At 40.0% G+C, this 18,956-nt stretch overlaps 1 protein-coding gene across 1 annotated transcript; it reads left to right on the top strand.

Moving 5' to 3' along the window:
* The first annotated feature begins 81 nt into the window (after positions 1-81).
* Positions 82-18,896, top strand: LOC117266086 (ovochymase-like). Its single transcript, XM_078171211.1, has 24 exons — positions 82-231; positions 473-671; positions 768-948; positions 3,582-3,710; positions 3,953-4,143; positions 5,878-6,028; positions 6,120-6,235; positions 6,329-6,410; positions 6,506-6,640; positions 7,481-7,555; positions 7,644-8,425; positions 10,321-10,457; positions 10,822-11,035; positions 13,155-13,338; positions 13,420-13,560; positions 13,973-14,178; positions 14,264-14,411; positions 14,566-14,684; positions 14,795-14,873; positions 15,013-15,147; positions 16,752-16,826; positions 16,953-17,158; positions 17,250-17,464; positions 18,241-18,896. Exons 1-24 carry the CDS (start codon positions 215-217, stop codon positions 18,605-18,607), a joined length of 4,284 nt encoding a protein of 1,427 aa, XP_078027337.1. The 5' UTR covers positions 82-214; the 3' UTR covers positions 18,608-18,896.
* Positions 18,897-18,956: the final 60 nt, after the last annotated feature.

Genomic DNA, 18,956 nt, shown 5'->3' with positions numbered 1-18,956 from the left:
TTTCTTCCTGTACTTGTCCATGGTCACTCCCTTGTTACTGCAAACATACAAAAAACAATCTCGAAATAGATCTATAAAATGCCTACGTTTGCAAAATATGAGTGAGGGAGAAAGGGGGGCAGCACGAAAGAGAGAGAAATGAAAAGTAAATCATGAAGAAAAGGGGAAGGAGAAATGTTGAGGTAGTTTATTTGTGAGGAGATTTGATCGGATCATGATGTTAAGATTAAGGTGAGTTCAGATTTTTGCATTTTAGTCATATAAAACTGGTAATTTCACGAGAGGGCTTGTAAGATGGATGGATGCTAATGGATTGTGATAATACTTTGCCTTTGTTTTACCGCAACTTTAAGTAATACCTTTTTCTGTCTTAACTTTGTGGTCCCTGCATTTTCTCCACTTCCTCCTCTGTTTCTTTACAATGTTTCACCCGCTTCCCTGAATTTTTCTTACCTTCCACCCCTTCCCTCAGTCTCCTGCTTCTCCTGCTCTCCCGCTCGGCCTACTCAACGCTGCTGGGGTGGGTAGAGTCTCCAGGGTATCCCACTGGATACTTGCCCCATGCCAGTCTAAACTGGAGCAGGTGTGCCCCCAAAGGTCACACCCTCTCCATCAAGCTCATCCACCTGGACCTGGAGGACAGCCATGACTGTGAAAACGACGCAGTGAAGGTCAGGGGTCATGATAAACTTCAAATGGGTGTATTTTGAGGAGTCAAGTTACTTGGCGATGTCTTATTGTGCCCTCTACGACATATTTTTTTCCAGGTCTTTTCAAATGGAAACCTAATCGCAGTTCTGTGTGGCAAAAGGGAATTTGAGGAGCTTGAGTCCTCTGTTAATCCCTTACTCCACTCCACATCGGGCGGCTGCCTCACTCTTACGTTCCACTCCGACTACTCAAACATCAAGAGGCACACTGGCTTCAGAGGCTTCTACACCGATCAAGGTGAGACATACAGTAGAGGAGAAAAACAAGTGAGATACCTAGTTGTGAGAGTCCATTGTGTTTGTTCCCATTTTATTCTCTCCTATTCCCCAGAAGAGCTCAGTTTGTACGTGCGTGTGTTTTTTAATTGTGAATACTTTTGTAACCGTATTGTTAGGAGGGTGATATTTTTAGGCAACAATTCACAATGGTTGCAGTTTATAGCTCTGAAAGCTGACTTGGGAATGGCTTACACTGTGGTGTGCTGTGTCTTTCCTTTTTTTAAAAAACAAATTCTCCTAACTTATTCCAAATAATACATGCACAAATAATACACGGAGAACAGAAAACAAGGAGGTAAAACAAAAACAACAACTACAATAATAAAAGTAATAATAATGATAATACATAATAAATAATGATAATTATATAGGATAAATAAATGAACAATTCTTATGTGATGACATACGTATCACTGAGATACCTCAACCATTGTTCCTGGTCTTTAGTGTCGCCTACATTGGAATCAATTCAAAGATAACTGTGAGTCCACAGTTGATAGAGGTGATGTATTCAATAAATGTATTCAATAAAGGCTGCAAGATTGTTTAAAAAACTGGGAAAATATATCTACATTTGTTTTTCAGGGCATACATAATTTTGTTTCTATTTCTGATATCCATTTTGATATGTAGAGGAGGGAATCTGACTTCTATATCAATGCGATTTGTGTCTTATTTAGCAGTTTGAGTCACAAGGTATAAGAATGAGGAAGGTGTTTTACTATCAGCAGGTGTTTACTCTTTATTTATTCATTTATTTATTGCCATCTGTTTTGTGTATGTATGTGTGAGCATGTGTATTTACATAGCTTGTGTCTATGTGCATAGTTTGTGTGTATGTATACACAGATTGACAAAGCAAAACACATCGGTCATGATTGGATAAGGATATAAAAATTGAATAACATATATATATTTATAAGAATTTTTTTTTCTAAGTATTTTTGTAATTATTGTATATCCTGCTGTAAGACAAATATTATTGTCAATTAATTTGATATATTGGCGGCATGGTGGTGTGGTGGTTAGCACTGTCGCCTCACAGCAAGAGGGTTCCCAGTTCGATCCCGGGTGTGGGAGCCCTTCTGTGCGGAGTTTGCATGTTCTCCCCGTGTCAGCGTGGGTTCTCGGATTAGGTTAACTGATAACTCTAAATTGTCCGTAGGTGTGAATGTGAGCGTGAGTGGTTGTCTGTCTCTATGTGTCAGCCCTGTGATAGTCTGGCGACCTGTCCAGGGTGTACCCTGCCTCTCGCCCGATGTCAGCTGGGATAGGCTCCAGCCCCCCCCCCCCCCCCCCCCCCGTGACCCTCAAGAGGATGATGCGGTTAGAAGATGAATGAATGACTTTGATATATTATAGTAGGTCTATGAGAGTTAATTATTGTACAGCTTTATACTGATGGGGAGCAATTATTAATTTATGGAGAAGGGGTGGAAATAAATAACTTTGTACTTCCTCCCACTTGTTTTTGGACATGTTAAGCAAATCATATGTTGTTTTCAGCTTTCATGCTTCCTTCAGTAACCTCTTTTTTTGTCTGCATAAGACTGTATTATTATTTTGTTTATTTGCTACTTACATGTTTGAAATAAACTGCTAACTAACAAACTAACAATATGTAAGTAAATAAAAACATGACAAAATTTTACATTTTCAAGTAAAAAGATGCCAAATACAGAACTCAAGCACACGCTACTGAAGTGTAATTAGCATTAAGGCTTTCAGTTTCAATTCAAAGGCACTGACAGTGACTGATGTCTCATAATAGTCCTGTCTAACAGCCTGACCTTTGGACAGAGCTGAGCTCGCTGTTTCCCCTCTGTTTCCAGTCTTTATGCTAAGCTAAGCTAACTGGCTGCTGACTTTGCTTTTACAGCAAAGACGTGTGAGTAGGATCGGTCTTCTCATCTTAAGTCTCTGCGATAGACTGTGTAAAATAATAGACATAGCTCCCCTGATGCTACCCATTGGTTTTTAAGTTCTGCATTTTGGTCAGTGCCATCTTGTTTTTTTGGAGCCAGAAGTGACCATATGTGGATGAAAGGGTGAAGATGTGGAAGAGCAAGGTGTGGATCTGACCCACAGTATGTAGTGACGCCTTGCAGACAGCCTGTCACTCAAGTGGCACTGCCTTTAAAAATGTGTAACTTTAAGCCTCAATAAAAGGTAAACTGGTGAATTATATAGAGGATGCACCTCTTCCCCATATTGGCATGAATGTTAGAATTAGCTTTAGAGTTTAGAATGCTTGTGCAGGTGGTTAGAAGAAAAGCAGCCTCAAATAAGTGAATCATCACGACCAAAACAACAGATGGCCAGAAACGCATTATGATGATTAAAATAAACAGCTAGAGTTTCTAATGAAATCGGTAATAACTGCAAAGACATAAGAGTGACATGAAGCCTTACCAGGCTCAGTTTCAGGTTTCACCTCCTACTAATCAATCCCACGCCCTGGTAGAGGAAACGTACAGTGCTGATCAGAAACGCAGAACCCACCAACAGAGTGAACAGGCACAAAATGTCCAACCATTCTTTTAAAATGTCTCATGTGTCATGCTCTGACCTTTAATTAATTTGCTCCCACAGACTTTGACGAATGTGAGCATGACGACCCTGACAACAAATGCACCCAGTTCTGCCACAACTACATTGGAGGGTACCACTGCTCCTGTCGCCATGGTTACTACCTGGACGCGGACAAACACACTTGCACGGGTACAAATAACTTCATGATTAGGATCAGTAAACCGAGAGATCAGAATGAGGAGCTGACATTAAACAGAGGAAGACAAATCAAGGAAGGTGAAACAAAAGTGAAACATGAAGTGAAAATGGGGAAATAGTGGAAGCAGAAGCAGGCAAACCTGCGGGGGAAGGAGGAGAAACACGAGAAGGAGGCTGATTGTGTAATATGTATGATTATGATTATGACAAATGAACTCTTGTCTTGAATACAGTGAGTTGTACCCAGGATCTGTCTGGGCTGAGGGAAGGGGACATATCCACTCCCTCTTGGCCTAGCTCATATGCAGAGAATGCCAACTGTCAGTACACACTGTCTGTGGAGGACACCCTGCAGCTGGAGCTACACTTCTCTCAAGATTTCGATGTGGAGCAAAGCGATGGCCAATGCATAGACGCACTGAGGGTAGGTGTTGAGTTAAAATATGTAAATACCACATTTTTATAAAGCTTAACAAAGCAGGAAACAAAGAGGAAGTTCACACAGAAGTGTTGTAACTTTGGATTCGACAAACAGAACACATCCTATTTTGATCATGTAGCACAGGGTTCCCACGGATCTTTAAAAAGTCTTAAAAGGCACTTAAGTTATTCATCTAAAAATAAGGTCTTAATTAGATCTGAAATCCCTTAAATCATTGTTTCATAAGGCTGAAAAATGCTAAGACATCGTTTATCTTTTGCATTTTTGCATTTTTCTTTTATGTATTTTAAAATCTCAACATAATTGATAACATCTATTTTTTTTCTTTTTAATTTACCAATGAGTAGCGTTAATGTCACACAGATCAAGATATTGAAAATAACACAGGGTTCTCATACATTTTCATGGACAAAATTAATAAACTTTTCCATGACCCTTTAAGGACTCATTACAAAGTTTTTATTCTTGCCCCTCTTGCCCAATGTTTTTCAGTCTTATCAGATTAAAACTCTATTCAAACACAGTTTCAGCTAGCTGGCATACAGGAAAGGAGAGATGAACCAAGGGAAGCAAAGATGAAACGTATGTGATGGTTAACAAAATGATGTCACACAGACACATATTAAAGCTACCTTTACTGCATAGCTAAATAAAATGAATTTGCATTTTACGTAATTTTACATAATTTCATTATGCATAACAAAATTCAATGACTTTTCCAAGACTTTCAATGACTGACAATTCCATGACTCATCCAGACCTGGAAAATATGATTGTGAAATTCCATGACTTTTCCAGATATTCCATGACCGTGGGAACCGTGCCAACAACACTGATATTTTGTGTTTGGCTGGGATGCTCAGAGCAGAGGATCCACTGTCTGCTAGCTAGCTGTCTCTGTACCCTGAAGGACACGAGGAAGTGAAAATATAATAAATATTGGTCATTTAACCAAGATTTGACAGCAAGGCTGAAATCGGGGGTGTGATGTACTTTATGCAAAAAGTTTTTCACACTCTGCACAGTGGGAATCAAGGTAGTGGAATCCCACATGTAGAGTGACAAACACAAAATCACCAGGGAACTTTGGCAGCAACAATAAACACCAGGTATTTCCCAGTTGTGTTCTACAGTTGTCTCCTTCAAAAGACAAAAAAAGGCAGGTTTTATGTTATAAACATTTGAGCAAAAATGTAAAATACAAAACTTTTTGCTTAAGTATTCCCCCTCCATTAAGTCAGTATTTAGTAGATGCACCCTTGGCAGAAATCAAAGCTTTCAGTCTTCGTGATCTCTGTCAGCTTTGCACATCTGGACACTGCACTCTTTCTCCATTCCTCTGTATCTACATTTGACTGTTGTTTCAGAGCCTTTGCCATGTAGCTTTTGCTTTATGTTTGAGCCAAGTGGCTCACTGGAAAACAGAGAAGCATCCCCACAGTAGTATGCTATGTTCATGATGATTTACAGTCTAACATGATGTTTAGTTTGATGACCAAAAAGCTTAATTTTGATCATATCAGACAAGAGTTTGTTTCATTTTATAAAGTGGTTTTCTCTGTATTTTATATTTGGGATGAATGTTTTTGAGGCACTGTACATGCTGGTGGGCGCACATACTGTACATGTGCATGATTCACCAGATGGAACAAAGCAGAGAGGAAGTCAGGACATGAACTACAGTGTGAGATGTAACCTGTGTTGCTTTGTTTGCAGATTGAGACCCCTTCTGGGACTCTGGGGCCATTCTGTGGTAAAACGCCTCCCCCCTCTCCCGTCCTCACTTACTCACATCATGTCCAAATACACTTCACCTCTGATGGCTATGGCACCAACAAAGGTTTCACTCTCCACTTCAAGACCACAGGTACTGCAGCCTCCTCTCAATGGGAAAGAGTATTTGTTTCGATATTAGTTTGAAAATGATCACAATCGTTCTTTTCACGTGCTAATTGCAGAAAAGGTCTGTCAGGCGGTGGTGACCCCACACTCCACCCTGACTCCTCAGAAACCAGAATATTCTCCTGGCGAAACAGGGACAGTAACTTGTGAACTTGGCTATGTTGCGAATACTGTGAGTGTACAGAGAACCAGAACCTTTTAATTAATTTACATTGATGTATTTAAGCCACAATTAAGCTAATTAAGTTCTCCTTTTGCAAAGTAGCAAGGCACCCAGACGCTGATATCAGAATACACGACCACATGCCAGATTACAGGAGTTTGGACTCCCACTTACGTCTGTGAACGTGAGTCTGACGCATTTGACCTGTTTCTAATTTGACTAATCTGAATGCCTTTTTTTTCCACACTATCGTTCACAATGTTTTTTTTCCATGTGTAGCTGTGGATTGTGGCTTCCCTGATATCCCAGAAGATGGCATCCTTGAGTTGGTGGACTCAGATGACCGGCAAACTCTGTATAAAGACCAGATCCACTTTAACTGCAGTTCAAAGTACTACACACTGGAAGGAGATGGTGATTATAGGAAGCTTTTACTTATCCCTTTTTTGATTCCTTTCTAAACTAGCTTTTAAGAAAACAAAGTTTCCTGGTTTCATTGATCTTTCGTTGTCAGCTTTGGTTATTTTTGCTTTTCATAGCCTGACACCCATTAACTGGTAATTAACTGGTTAATTTTTAGGGGGGAAAAAGGCTAAATGACGTGACGTGTACAAGAGGCCTTCTCTTTAAGTCTTGTGCTCCACTGACTCAGCCAGCTTTTACACCCCATTTCAAAACACTTAACATATAGAGGTTTTGAAATTTTAATAGTTAGCCTTGGCTGCTCTGTACTGTGTACCAGTCGGGTTGGGCAGGAGCTAGCTAGTGGCCCCACTCATTCGGAGATTACTGCCATGAAAACATGGTAGCCACCCTCAGGTCTCCACCCAGGTAGCCCATGTGGTTAAGCAGCACAATTATGAGCGGCACAATTGGCATTTTCAACCATGTTCACCACTAGCTGTGCTGACACTCCTAACGGTGCTAACAGAGCAAACAGTAATAACATAGTTAAATATTCTAAAGGGGTTTTTCTGGGGCGACCTGGGGGGAAACCAGAAAGTGGGCACAATGTCCAATGTCCACGGCAATGCTGTTGGGTTGGGATGGTGTTTTATTGTTAATCGTTAAATGAATGATGGCATTAGCTAGCTCACACTGACCCAGTTGGTGCACAGTACAGGAAACTGAAGAGTAGCTAAACTGACCTATAGACAAAAATGTGTAACGGGTGACAAATGTTCTTGGAGGTTAACTGATTAAGTGATGGATATCCTTATTTGTATCATCAATATGCTTTCATCAATATTTCAGACACGTACACTTGCAGTGCCAGTGGTGAATGGGTATCAGATGGTGGTAAGAAGGAGATGCCAAAATGCATTGAAGGTACGACTTTAAATTCTTCCTTATATTTTCTCCTTTTAGCAGCTTTTGAATCATATCAATCTATTGATGACTTTTTTGTGTATTTCAGTGTGTGGGAAGCCTGAAAAACTCTCTACAAGTGTAGGCAGAATTATGGGAGGTAAGGACGCAAAGATGGGACAGATACCATGGCAGCTTTTGATCAAAGAGCCGAGCAGAGGAGGGGCATCACTGATCAATGACCGATGGGCTGTCACAGCAGCTCATGTGGTTGAAAATATACAGGACACTGCTTTGCGCCTGTATGGTGGACTGATAGATGGAAAAAATGCAGATCAGTCACCTAGTGTTGTCATGGACAGTGAGAAGATCATTATTCATCCTGGCTACATTAAGGGCGCAGAAGAACCCACCAATTTCGACAATGATATCGCTCTTATCAGATTAGCTTCCAGGGTGGATTTGGGCCCAAACCTCCTTCCCATTTGTCTGCCAGAGCCAAACAGGGGCTTAGTGGAAGATGAACAAGGCACAGTGTCAGGCTGGGGGACAATGGGTCGCAGGGCTGCGTCTTCCACATTAAAGTACGCTCAGGTTGGGGTCAAATCCCTTACAGAGTGTCAGAATACACCTTTCACACCTAAAACTAACAAACGCATGATTTTCACCAATAACATGTTCTGTGCTGGAGGAGAAGGAACGGACAGCTGCGAGAAAGACAGCGGAGGTCCGTTTGTTACGCCTATGTTGGCTGAAGGCGTAGATCGTTATTATCTCACTGGCATTGTGTCCTGGGGAGCCCCCTGTCGGGAGAAGCAGTACAAGGGTTATTATACCAAGGTGGAGAATTATGTGGACTGGATTAAAAACACAATCAATACAATAGAAACATCTTAGGCAGAGGAAGGATGAAGGAGAAAATACTTGTCTACTAACCGTAATAACGTAATACATTTCAGGACTGATTCAGATCTCTAAAATAAAACTGTTAATGAAACTATTATAATCTTGTAATCAGCATTAAGATGTGATCACATTCATACTACACTTTTATATTAAAGGAATTTGCAAATCATCTGCAGAGAATGTGTTTTTTTTTAACCAATTTAATAATATACTGTGTTTTTTTGCCATCAGATACACACAGACATGTTTATGTCAGGGCCCCCCATACACTGGGATATTTAATCATTTCATAATTGATACAGTTGTCTAATTGCCTCTGACATGAATCCAGAACAAACTACATTTAAATCTATTATGGTGTGAAGCATAGAGCACCTTTTATGGAAAGACATTTCAGCTGTTTACCACACATTGTGACTAATAGTTCCTGGAGACAGGGGTGTAAATATAGAAAGTGCAGGTGGGGCAGTTGTACTGGGGCCCATGAGTGAGGGGGCCCATAGAGAGTGGGTCCTCAAGCTATATGTCAGGCAGAAAACAGGCCCTTGTGAGTAATTTAGATAGCCACCTTTAGAAAAGGAAAAATCACATTTAAAAATTAAAGATGGTGCCATTTGCTTTATATGCCTTTGAAAAGGCAAACTCAACTCCATCATGGTTTTCTTTTTTTTTCTTTTTGTAAAATAATCAATAGCAATCTATAACAAAATATGCAATAAAATATATGCATACTCTACATAATAATCTATGAATAATGTATAGATAAACAATTCAATTAAACAAATGATTGCTTATTTCTTTGGTATTTTTGTCCTATACATACTGTACATGCAATGATGATTTCTGGGTGATAAGTATGTTGGTGTTATCCAGTGTCAAGTCTCTTTTTGATCATGTGAGGATAAGATAATAGAGTAGTTAGTTAAGGCACATAACAAGTAACTAGCATGCCTTAATGCCCAACATAATGGCGTGCACTGGGGCCCGTTGTCAATACCTTACATCACATCACAACTATTATAGTGCTAATTTCAACCATGTCTCCAGGAGACATGGTTGAAATTAGCACTATAATACTGATAAACCATTTACTGAACTATTGATATACAGTGTATCACAGTGCAGCAAATGTATGGAAACAAAATGATTTTTATTAATATAAATAAATTATTTTGTTGTCCAAATGATAAACAAAGCAATTCAACAGTAACAGCTGTCTTAATAAGATATGTGGACTAAAAAAAGTAGAAGAGCTGTACGTGAAAAATACTCATAGAAAACCACAAACCAACATTTTTTTTATTACGCCCTATATCTATTTGTCTCATGATTTATTGTTATATTTATGTATGTCTTTCTATGTATTTCTCTGGCCAGATGATACTAAAGAGGAAGGACCGTAAGTTTAAGTCCTGTGTGATCAACCACAGTGACATTTTTTTAAATTTGATGTTGCTTTGTAGGCAGAAAGTAAAATGTGCTCACGTTACTCCTCTGCAGCAGCAATCAGCTGCCTTGATCAGCTGCTTCACCAACATGTCTGCCTCATAAGTGAACTGCAATGTCTTCTGCATTTGAGGATGCTGACAAAGTCTAATCGCCCCCTCTAGTGGTGAAATGACGTTCATGAGGCAGGGTTGAAATACAGTGGCTGGGAGCTGCTTATAACACAATCAGGCTAGCTTTCTTGTCTATTAGATAATAATCTAAAAATTTGAGTTTGCAATTTATCAGAGGTGTCTACTTCACAAGAGCTTTCTAATTTTCCATGTTAGAGGGATTATTTCCAGCATCGATCCTGTTTTTCTGCAATCCCAAATCAAGTGTTCATTTGATTTTGCCAAGACAAACAAGGCATATTCCTGGCATTAACGCAGTGAGTTGCTAAACACAGGAAAGACTTTGTGACTTTAATGTTTCACCTGAATGTGAGACATTTGCTCCTACAGCAGCAGCTCTGTTCACTCATGGATACAGCATTTAATCCAAAGATGGGGTGGACTCACTGTATCGTCTTGTAAGTTTGGATGGAACTTTAAACCCATTTGTATATTGTACTTTATTAGTTTTTGTCATGAATGTCTAGCTTGATTTTGAAAATTTACTGTGTAAACATGCCATCATTGTGGAGCTGCTTCTTATATTAGCGTGTTACCTTCTGTCCAGTATTACAGATGAGCAGCATGTATAGGTTGACTGAGTGATCTGTCTCTCAGTATGCCGTATATAAAACCTCAACAACATTATATGGTTGCAACAGTTGTGTTGATTGCGTCACTGTGTTTGTTCTTTTTCTGTTTGCATCAACTTTGGACCAGCAGCTCAGATGACCCCCAAACTGATAAACAGATCGAATTGTCTCTGTCCCTTCATCTCTCCAGGTTTCTGTATGTGTCAGTGTGTGTGAGCTGGCGGCTGCCTGAACCTGAGCCTGTTATGCATGGGGCAGTCCAGTCCCCCAATTATCCCCAGCCTTACTCTCCCAACCTGCAGGAGCAGTGGGACCTCAGTGTGCCAGAGGGCTACCAGATCCGGCTCACCTTCACACACCTGGACATCGAAGCGTCTGCAGGCTGCTATTACGACTCCCTCACAGTCAGAGCCATATTTCAACACGTGAAATCCCAAACAAAAGACCAGTGTTGTAGTGTTTGAGTTCTTAACTTAAGTGTCACTTGAGTTTTGACAACTTGACTCAGGCTTGAATATTGATGACCTACTGTAGTACCCTTTCTCTGCCAACTACGTAGTCCTACATACATCGGCACGTTTTGCTGTTGTTGCCAAAATGTGCTGTGGTGTATCTCAGAATAACAAAGTGCATCATGGGTATTGTAAAAGGCCCTTTGTTTTTCTCATTGCAGTGGTCTCTTGTTGGTAGTAATCTCATGAGGAAGCAGCCCCATGTTATTTGTTTAGGCTTTTTTGGAGGCATGTCTTGATTGGCTATCATAGGAGTCAAAATAGCTAATTTCCCGACTGATATGAGACAGAGTTGCCAACTCGTTATGTTCTGTTTCCATCTTCAGTCTGACTTTGCATCCACTCTAACCAATAATAGTTGGGGAGGGAGATTCGATTTTCCCTTACTGCTCTCTAAAGACCAACATATCTTCCATGCCAACATATCTGTTTTGCTTGGGTTTTAAGAGTGGAAATGAGTAACCTAAAAACAAACTATAATGTCAATATTGAGAAGACATGTTGATTTAGAACAGCCCCGCTAGCACTGTCTATCTTGACAATAGTGCTCGCCTATGTTGTTATTACTCCTCATTAGTCCTGGTGCACAGCTTGGCAATCCTTACAAAAGCTTTGACAATGGCATTAGTTCCACTTTTGGTACCGATTGGTTGTTTTTTATTTTAAGTGAGAATCCGATCTTTCATGTAATGATGCCAGAAGAATCAGTCAACTCAAATTTGGCAGAGTTGGCTAATTAAAAGGCAAGCTTATTTCCCTTTAGGTATATCTAATGGAACCACCTTTTGTTTGGCACTTTCTGGGGATGAATATTTCTTCCTTTTTCCCAGAAAAGATGTGACAGTTGTAAACTTCTATGTTGTTTTTGTTGAAATATACTAGAGTTTACCACATTGGTTAAACTCAAATGCCACTTAGATGTAATGCAATGAGCCCGAAACACAACATTGGGATTTTATCATCTGATAAAGTTATGAAGATATGACAAATTAGCTGTGCTTTTGGCCACCAGATACATGTTAGTCCAATATTCACTTTACTTTTAGCTCGGTTTTGATCTCCACCAGCTCTTGATGGAAGTATTTGCCTCTTAAGCAGCTTGGGTTCATTAGTCACTAACAGTTTGTGCCATTTGGTGCTAAGTTGGATTTGTTAGCTCACAATGGGTTGCCAGAGCTGCTGAAACCTATGCTGATGCCATTAAGGCCCAGACGCACCAAACTGACATCATAGAACTAGTGGCGACAAGGCCAGTATCTGGATGTCATTTATGTCTTGGCCAAAACATTGTTCTTGGACACACTGCAGAGACTACAGGCAACGGCCAACTAGTACATACCTTTCACCCGTGTGAGAGGAAATTACTTTTCATACCAATAGGCAGTGATAGTCTATAATCGTCATTAAAAAAAAATGAAAACTGGATCACCAACAGGACGGGCTAAAGACACTAGCCAGCTAGTTAGCACATTAACAACACAACCCGAGCTGAATAGCCAATCAGAGGGATTTCTCTCTCTCTGATGGGCTCTGTTGGCCCCACTGTTGATTCAATATACTGACTCGGCCGAAAAGCCACCAACTAGGGCCAACTGCAAAAAATAGGGCAACACACGCTCACCATTGGCTTGGTGTATCAGGGCCCTTAAACCAAAACAATGAGTCGAAAGATGCTGAAAAACCTTCGTGGAGCTGAGGGGAACTGCAGAGTCAGCGGATAATTCTCTGTGGGTGTGTCAACAGGACAACCCCTTAGTATTATGCCTAGCCATTTCATCAATTGTTAATATAAAAATATTGATTAGAGCAGCTTTAAGCAATAGAAAAACTTGAGACTCAGACTTTAATCCAAACAAAGAAGATTTGGGAAGTGACTTTTGCTCAAGGTTCGGTGACTCAGCTGCAACACTGCAATAGATTTGGCTTCTGATGAGTGCTGCATGGTGTATTAAATCATTCTCACACTCTTCCTCACCATGATACAGATTTGACCCCTTATGTGATCCCTCAGGTTCTCTATGATGCAAAGATCCTGGGGAAGTTTTGTGGCCATGAGAACTCGGCTGATGGGCATCACCCAGGCACCCAGCCCATCTTGTCTCCAGGCAACACGCTCACCCTCATATTTCAGTCAGACGACAACAACCCAGAGCGCCACCAGAATGTGGGCTTCTCTGCTCAGTACCAGGCAATAGGTAGTACTCATCAATCTTCTGTCACTTCACTCTTCAGGACTGAACCACCTCCCACTAACTTAATGTCTCTCTCATTATCAGACAGAGATGAGTGCTCTGAGCCAGAACCTGACGATGGCTCAGGTCCACTCTGCTCTCAGATCTGCCTCAACACCCTTGGCTCGTACATCTGCTCTTGTCACCACGGCTATGAGCTTCGCCCAGACCAGACCAGCTGCGTGTGTGAGTATTGTGCAGATATATAGTGTACTTCCCATGTATACTTTAGAGGGGCCAGGATGTGTAGCAGGGGAGACAATGCTCAGTCAAACGGTTGTGATTACCACCCCAAACATCTGTTTCAGTCAAGACACTTGTGTCAATGAACTGCCCATTTATGACAACTAGTTACAGTATATAAATATATTTGGCAAAAAAGTCTTTGATCTTTGAGGGAGCTCTCTAAGAAACTGAGCAGCAAGTCTGCTAGAACAAATCCATGCTTAACAAATACATCCATGCCCATTAGATTTTAGTGAAATCAACAATATTAAAAGCCAATGGAGTCTAGTGGTGTTGACAAGAGCGTTTACTATGGATGTGAACCTCATACAACCCCACTTCTAACCTGAATGTTTCTTTTCTAATCACTCAGTATCCTGCGGCGGTGGTATATTTGATGAGCCAGAGGGATATCTGTTCAGTCCAGGATACCCAAACCCCCCACCTCATGCTGTGTCCTGTCAGTACATCATTTCTGTAGAAGCTGGCTTCACTGTCTCTCTCAACTTCACTGACAACTTCCACATTGAGAGCGTGGACACCGAGCAAGGCCCAAACTGTCTCCATCACTGGTTAGAGGTAATGACAAGCAGCTATATATACTGTAGATGGAACAGGGCGCTAAAGAGATATAACGAGCTATGCACTACTTGTCCTTTAAAAGGTGACCATCCCAGAGAGAGAGCCCATCAAGCTGTGTGGTGGGAAGAGTCCAGGTCTGATAGCTACAAACTCCAGCACGGTCACACTGGACTACCATACTGATGATGAAGGCCAGAGTCGCGGCTGGAGCCTTGACTATAGCACAAACAGTGAGGGATAGAGGAATGACAGTTGAAATGAGTCGAGGAGGATTGTCGAAATTTTGTCACTAAATGAAATACATTTTCTACAATATTGTCTGATTGCAACTAACTATAGATTTTCAGTTGATATTACATGTCTGCTTGTCTGTGGTGTTTCCAGGAGTGAAGTGTCCTATTCCTGGTGATGTAGCTATGGGCAGGGTCACTCCCATATTGACTGAGTATTTCTACAGAGACTACATCTTTGTGCGCTGTGACCAAGGATACAAGCTGATGATGGTTAGATGAACTGCTAACTTAATAAATCAGCTTCTTTATTTGTCACTGTGAGCAATATGAAAACAAATATTACGCTGATGTTTTATCGGTTCTCATCTTTTCTCTGTCAGGATGGTGAGGAGATTACCAGTTTCTCTACCATGTGCCAAAACAATGGACAGTGGCACCTCCCTCTACCAGAATGCCACAGTATGTTTTCTTTTGACTCAAGAAAATTGTAAAATTAATGGAAACTATATTGTGATTCAACCCCAAATGATGTCTGCTTGATCATTTCCTGCGTCTCACTGGCAAAATAATAACATGTCCTTGTTTTGTTCATCTGCAGTAATTGATTGTGGAGAACCTGAACCTCTGCTGAATGGAGGATGGGCCTTCCTGTCTGGCTTTGACAATCAGTACCTTTCTGTTGTTCAGTATTACTGTAATGGACCCTTTTACACTCTACTTGGTGGCATTAATGGTAAGATATCAACATTTTGTATTCTGTGATGTATAGCTTTATGTTTTTCCCACATTTCCTACCAGACATTGGTTTCCATTAAGTGCAGATGGATTTTTCCGTTGCATTCCCCCTCACTAATGATGTACATTTTGCAATAGGTCTTGCAAACTTGGTGTTTAACATGATGAATACACAATGTCAGCAATATTTAAGAGTGTGCTAATAAATGAAAACCAGTGGAAACCTGGACATATACTGAACAAAAATTTAAACACAATACTTTTGTTTTTGCTCCCATTTTTTTACAGGTTTGGGTTAAAGATCTTAAAGTTTTTTCAAACACACTATAAATATTTCTCTCAAATTTTGGTTGCAAATTTGTTTAAATCCCCATTAGTGAGCACTTCTCCTTTTCCAAGATAATCCATCCACCTGACAGGATGCTGATTAAACAGCATCATTACTACAAATGTGTGCCCTGGGGTGGTTGCAATAAGAACAGGGATGCAGGGATGTCCATTAGAACTGTTACCTTTGAATTGAATGCTCATTTCAGTACCAAAAGCTGTCTCCAGTACTGTTTTGGCAGTGAATTTGGCAGTACATCCAACTGGCCTCTTGATATGCCACATCTGTCATGAGGATGGATTATCTTGGAAAAGGAGAAGTGCTCACCGACACGGATTTGAACAAATCTGTGACCAAAATTTTGCCAAAAATATGTTGAGTGCATGAAAGAAGTCTTAGATATTTAACCTAAACCTGTGAATATTGGGAGCAAAAAAAGTGTTCTGTTTAATTTTTTTGTTCAGTGTACATTTGATACAAAACATATTTGAAAAGAATTCAATGAACTCCTCAAATACCAACGCTTGATCACTGGCCTTACCATCAAACTATACTGCTCTAGGTACCCCTTTGGCGTCAGTTTTTGACACTCAAGGACACGTTGTGGATTACGCTTGTTACATGCATTGTGTCTTTTCAAAATAAACATTTGTTTTCATAAGATATGTACAGTTTCTGCTCGTTACATGCACATATTCTCTTTGCAAAATAAACTTAGAACATGAGAAAAACCCCCGAGTTATTAGGTGTTTTCTCAGGTTTAGGCAACAAAAGCATGTGGTTAGGTTTAGAAATAAACCCATCATGATTTGGCTTGAAATAAGTATGTTTGCTGCAAATGTAATATAACGTCATATGACATAAATCACATACGTCATCTGACATATGTCACTAGCGAAATATGCTACACATCCGAACGCACTACGTTATAAAAATAACTGCAGGACACAAACAGCAGCCACCTAGTCAAAGTCCAAAGTTTGTTTGACCCATTCACCTCCCCACTTCTGCCCACACTATGCGTACTTGCTCTTCATACTACGACAGTTGCTTAGAGCGTCAAAAATTGCTGCGTCCTAGTGCATCTGGTACTGCCACAAAATGGTGCCTCTTTGCGTCGGTATGTGACATGAGGGCCACTGACCAAGCATTGGTATTTGACTAGTTGGGAGTGAGACCGAGTTTAACAGTGATGTCACAGTGCACTGACACACCCGGGAGTGCATTTGTACATAACTGACTGATTTTTATTTCTTGATCTCTCTGCTCTGCAGTTATGTTCACCTGTGAGGCTGACAGAAAGTGGAGATCCAACAACGATATTGTTATCAGTCCAATATGCATACCAGGTATTGCTTTTTATTACAACAATAAAACACTGGAAAACCTAATTAATATCTAAATCTCTTTTCTCTCTTTTACTGAAACTCTTTTGTGAAACTTAATAAAAACATGTACATCTGTATCCCATCTAGTCTGTGGCCAGCCCACAAAACTCCTCACTGGCTATCAAAGGATTATTGGAGGGAGTGAAGCTCCAGAAAACACCATCCCCTGGCAAGTGATGCTGAGTGTTGATGGAGGAAGAGGAGGAGGCATGGTGATTGCAGACCGCTGGATTATGACTGCAGCTCATAATTTAGTTCATGATGGAAATCCAGTTTCAAAAGACACTGTACGGGTAAGTGGTCAATTTTAGGTGTTACTTACATGTCCATTGCCTCCATGTTTTTGAATTTCCATTTATTTTTTTCTATGTTGTTGATTTGCAGATTTACATGGGACTTACTGATGTTAAATCCCTGTTGGGCTCTCCTGTGTATGCTGCTTCAGTCCACATTCACCCTGAATACAACAACCCCAACTTGTTAGACTACAACAATGACATTGCCTTGATCAAACTTCAAGACCGGATCACATTCAACTCATCCATTATGCCAGTATGTTTGCCAGCAGAGGGTGCCACATACATGACTGGAGAGATGGGGTAAAGAAACAACTACTGGATTTAATTTCATAATGCTTTATAATTAAATTCTATGTGGTAACACTTTACTTAAAGGTCAGGTCTATAATGCATTATGAGCACATCCATAAGACATTATAACGCATTTATAAGGCTTTATAAACGTCGTTATAACTGTTTATAATCATGTATGACAACTTATAACAAAGAAAGTATTATAAGTGGTTACATAATGCATTATAAATTCAGCATTCATAACGCTTTATACTTCCATGCCAAAGTGACGACAGTGTTGAAAGAAGAATCTGAAGTACTGGCATTATTCCGTTTCAGAAATTAAGCATTTATTATATGTCAGAGCAGTTCTTTGAGTCTTTATAACTAGCTAAAGTTATGATAGTTATAATGTGCTATGTAACCCAGTACTTCAGATTCTTCTTTCAAACACTGTCGTAACTTTGGCATGGAAATATAAAGCATTATGAATGCTGAATTTATAATGCATTATGTAACCACTTATAATACTTTAAAAACCTTGTTATAAGTTGTCATACATGATTATTAACATTTGTAACAACGTTTATAAAGCCTTATGAATGTGTTATAATGTCTTATAAATGTGCTCATAATGCATTATAGACCTGACCTTAAGTAAAGTGTTACCAATGTATTTTATTATTTATTTATTTTCTCCTTGTTGTGCCAACTGTGAATCTTTTAAACAAGCGACTCAGGTTTCCTCTTTCTACTGGGCTCACCATAATTGTCTCTTCTTTGTTTTCTTTGTTTTTTTTCAGACTGGTGTCAGGCTTTGGCATTACAGAAACTGACACCAGACGGATTTTAACAAATAAGCTGAAATACGTGCAGGTCCCTGTGGTGGAGCAGGCCACATGCAGTAATTCAGTTGCTTTGTTGAAGAGGAATCGGGACAATGTACCAGATCTGACAAATAACATGTTCTGTGCTGGAGTCCCTGAAGGTAAGAAGGACTCCTGCCAGGGTGACAGTGGAGGCCCCTTCGCCCTGAGACATGACGGTCGGTTCTGGGCTGCTGGGATCGTCAGCTGGGGGGTTGACTGCGGAAAGCAAGGAACATATGGAGTCTACACCAGAGTCGCTAACTATGTAGGCTGGATCAACACGACTATGCAGGAGAATTAAAATTTACAGTAATTCATTACAATATGATGTGAAGATGTTGAAGAAACAAAACATCTACATCAAAATAAAAAGGGAACACACTTTTCCCTAAATATACTCTTTCTGCATATTGTGTCTACTATGAATTAAGGTAATGTTCCAATGTACGGTAAAATGATCAAGTGCAATCATGATTAGAACCATTTAAAAATCTCTCTAAAATTATGAAATAAATGTAATACTGTTATAAAGTCACTGCAAATTTCCTAAAAGTGTATTTTTGAATAAAGTGACATCATACATACTCAAATTTGCCTTTTCGTGTTTGTATTTCAGATAAATCGTCCACTTAATGTTGAAAACATCAATC

This window comes from Epinephelus lanceolatus, chromosome 10, assembly GCF_041903045.1.
Source record: "Epinephelus lanceolatus isolate andai-2023 chromosome 10, ASM4190304v1, whole genome shotgun sequence".
Lineage (NCBI taxonomy): Eukaryota > Metazoa > Chordata > Actinopteri > Perciformes > Serranidae > Epinephelus > Epinephelus lanceolatus.
Note: the sequence above shows the minus strand (reverse complement) of the source record. Positions and strands in the feature narration are given on the sequence as shown.

Bases quoted from the DNA above. Each gene is read 5' to 3' on its own strand.
- LOC117266086 (XM_078171211.1), top strand. The intron at 6,236-6,328 runs GTGAGTGTACAG...TTTGCAAAGTAG, and splicing joins TTGGCTATGTTGCGAATACT to CAAGGCACCCAGACGCTGAT. The intron at 13,339-13,419 runs GTAGTACTCATC...TCTCATTATCAG, and splicing joins TGCTCAGTACCAGGCAATAG to ACAGAGATGAGTGCTCTGAG.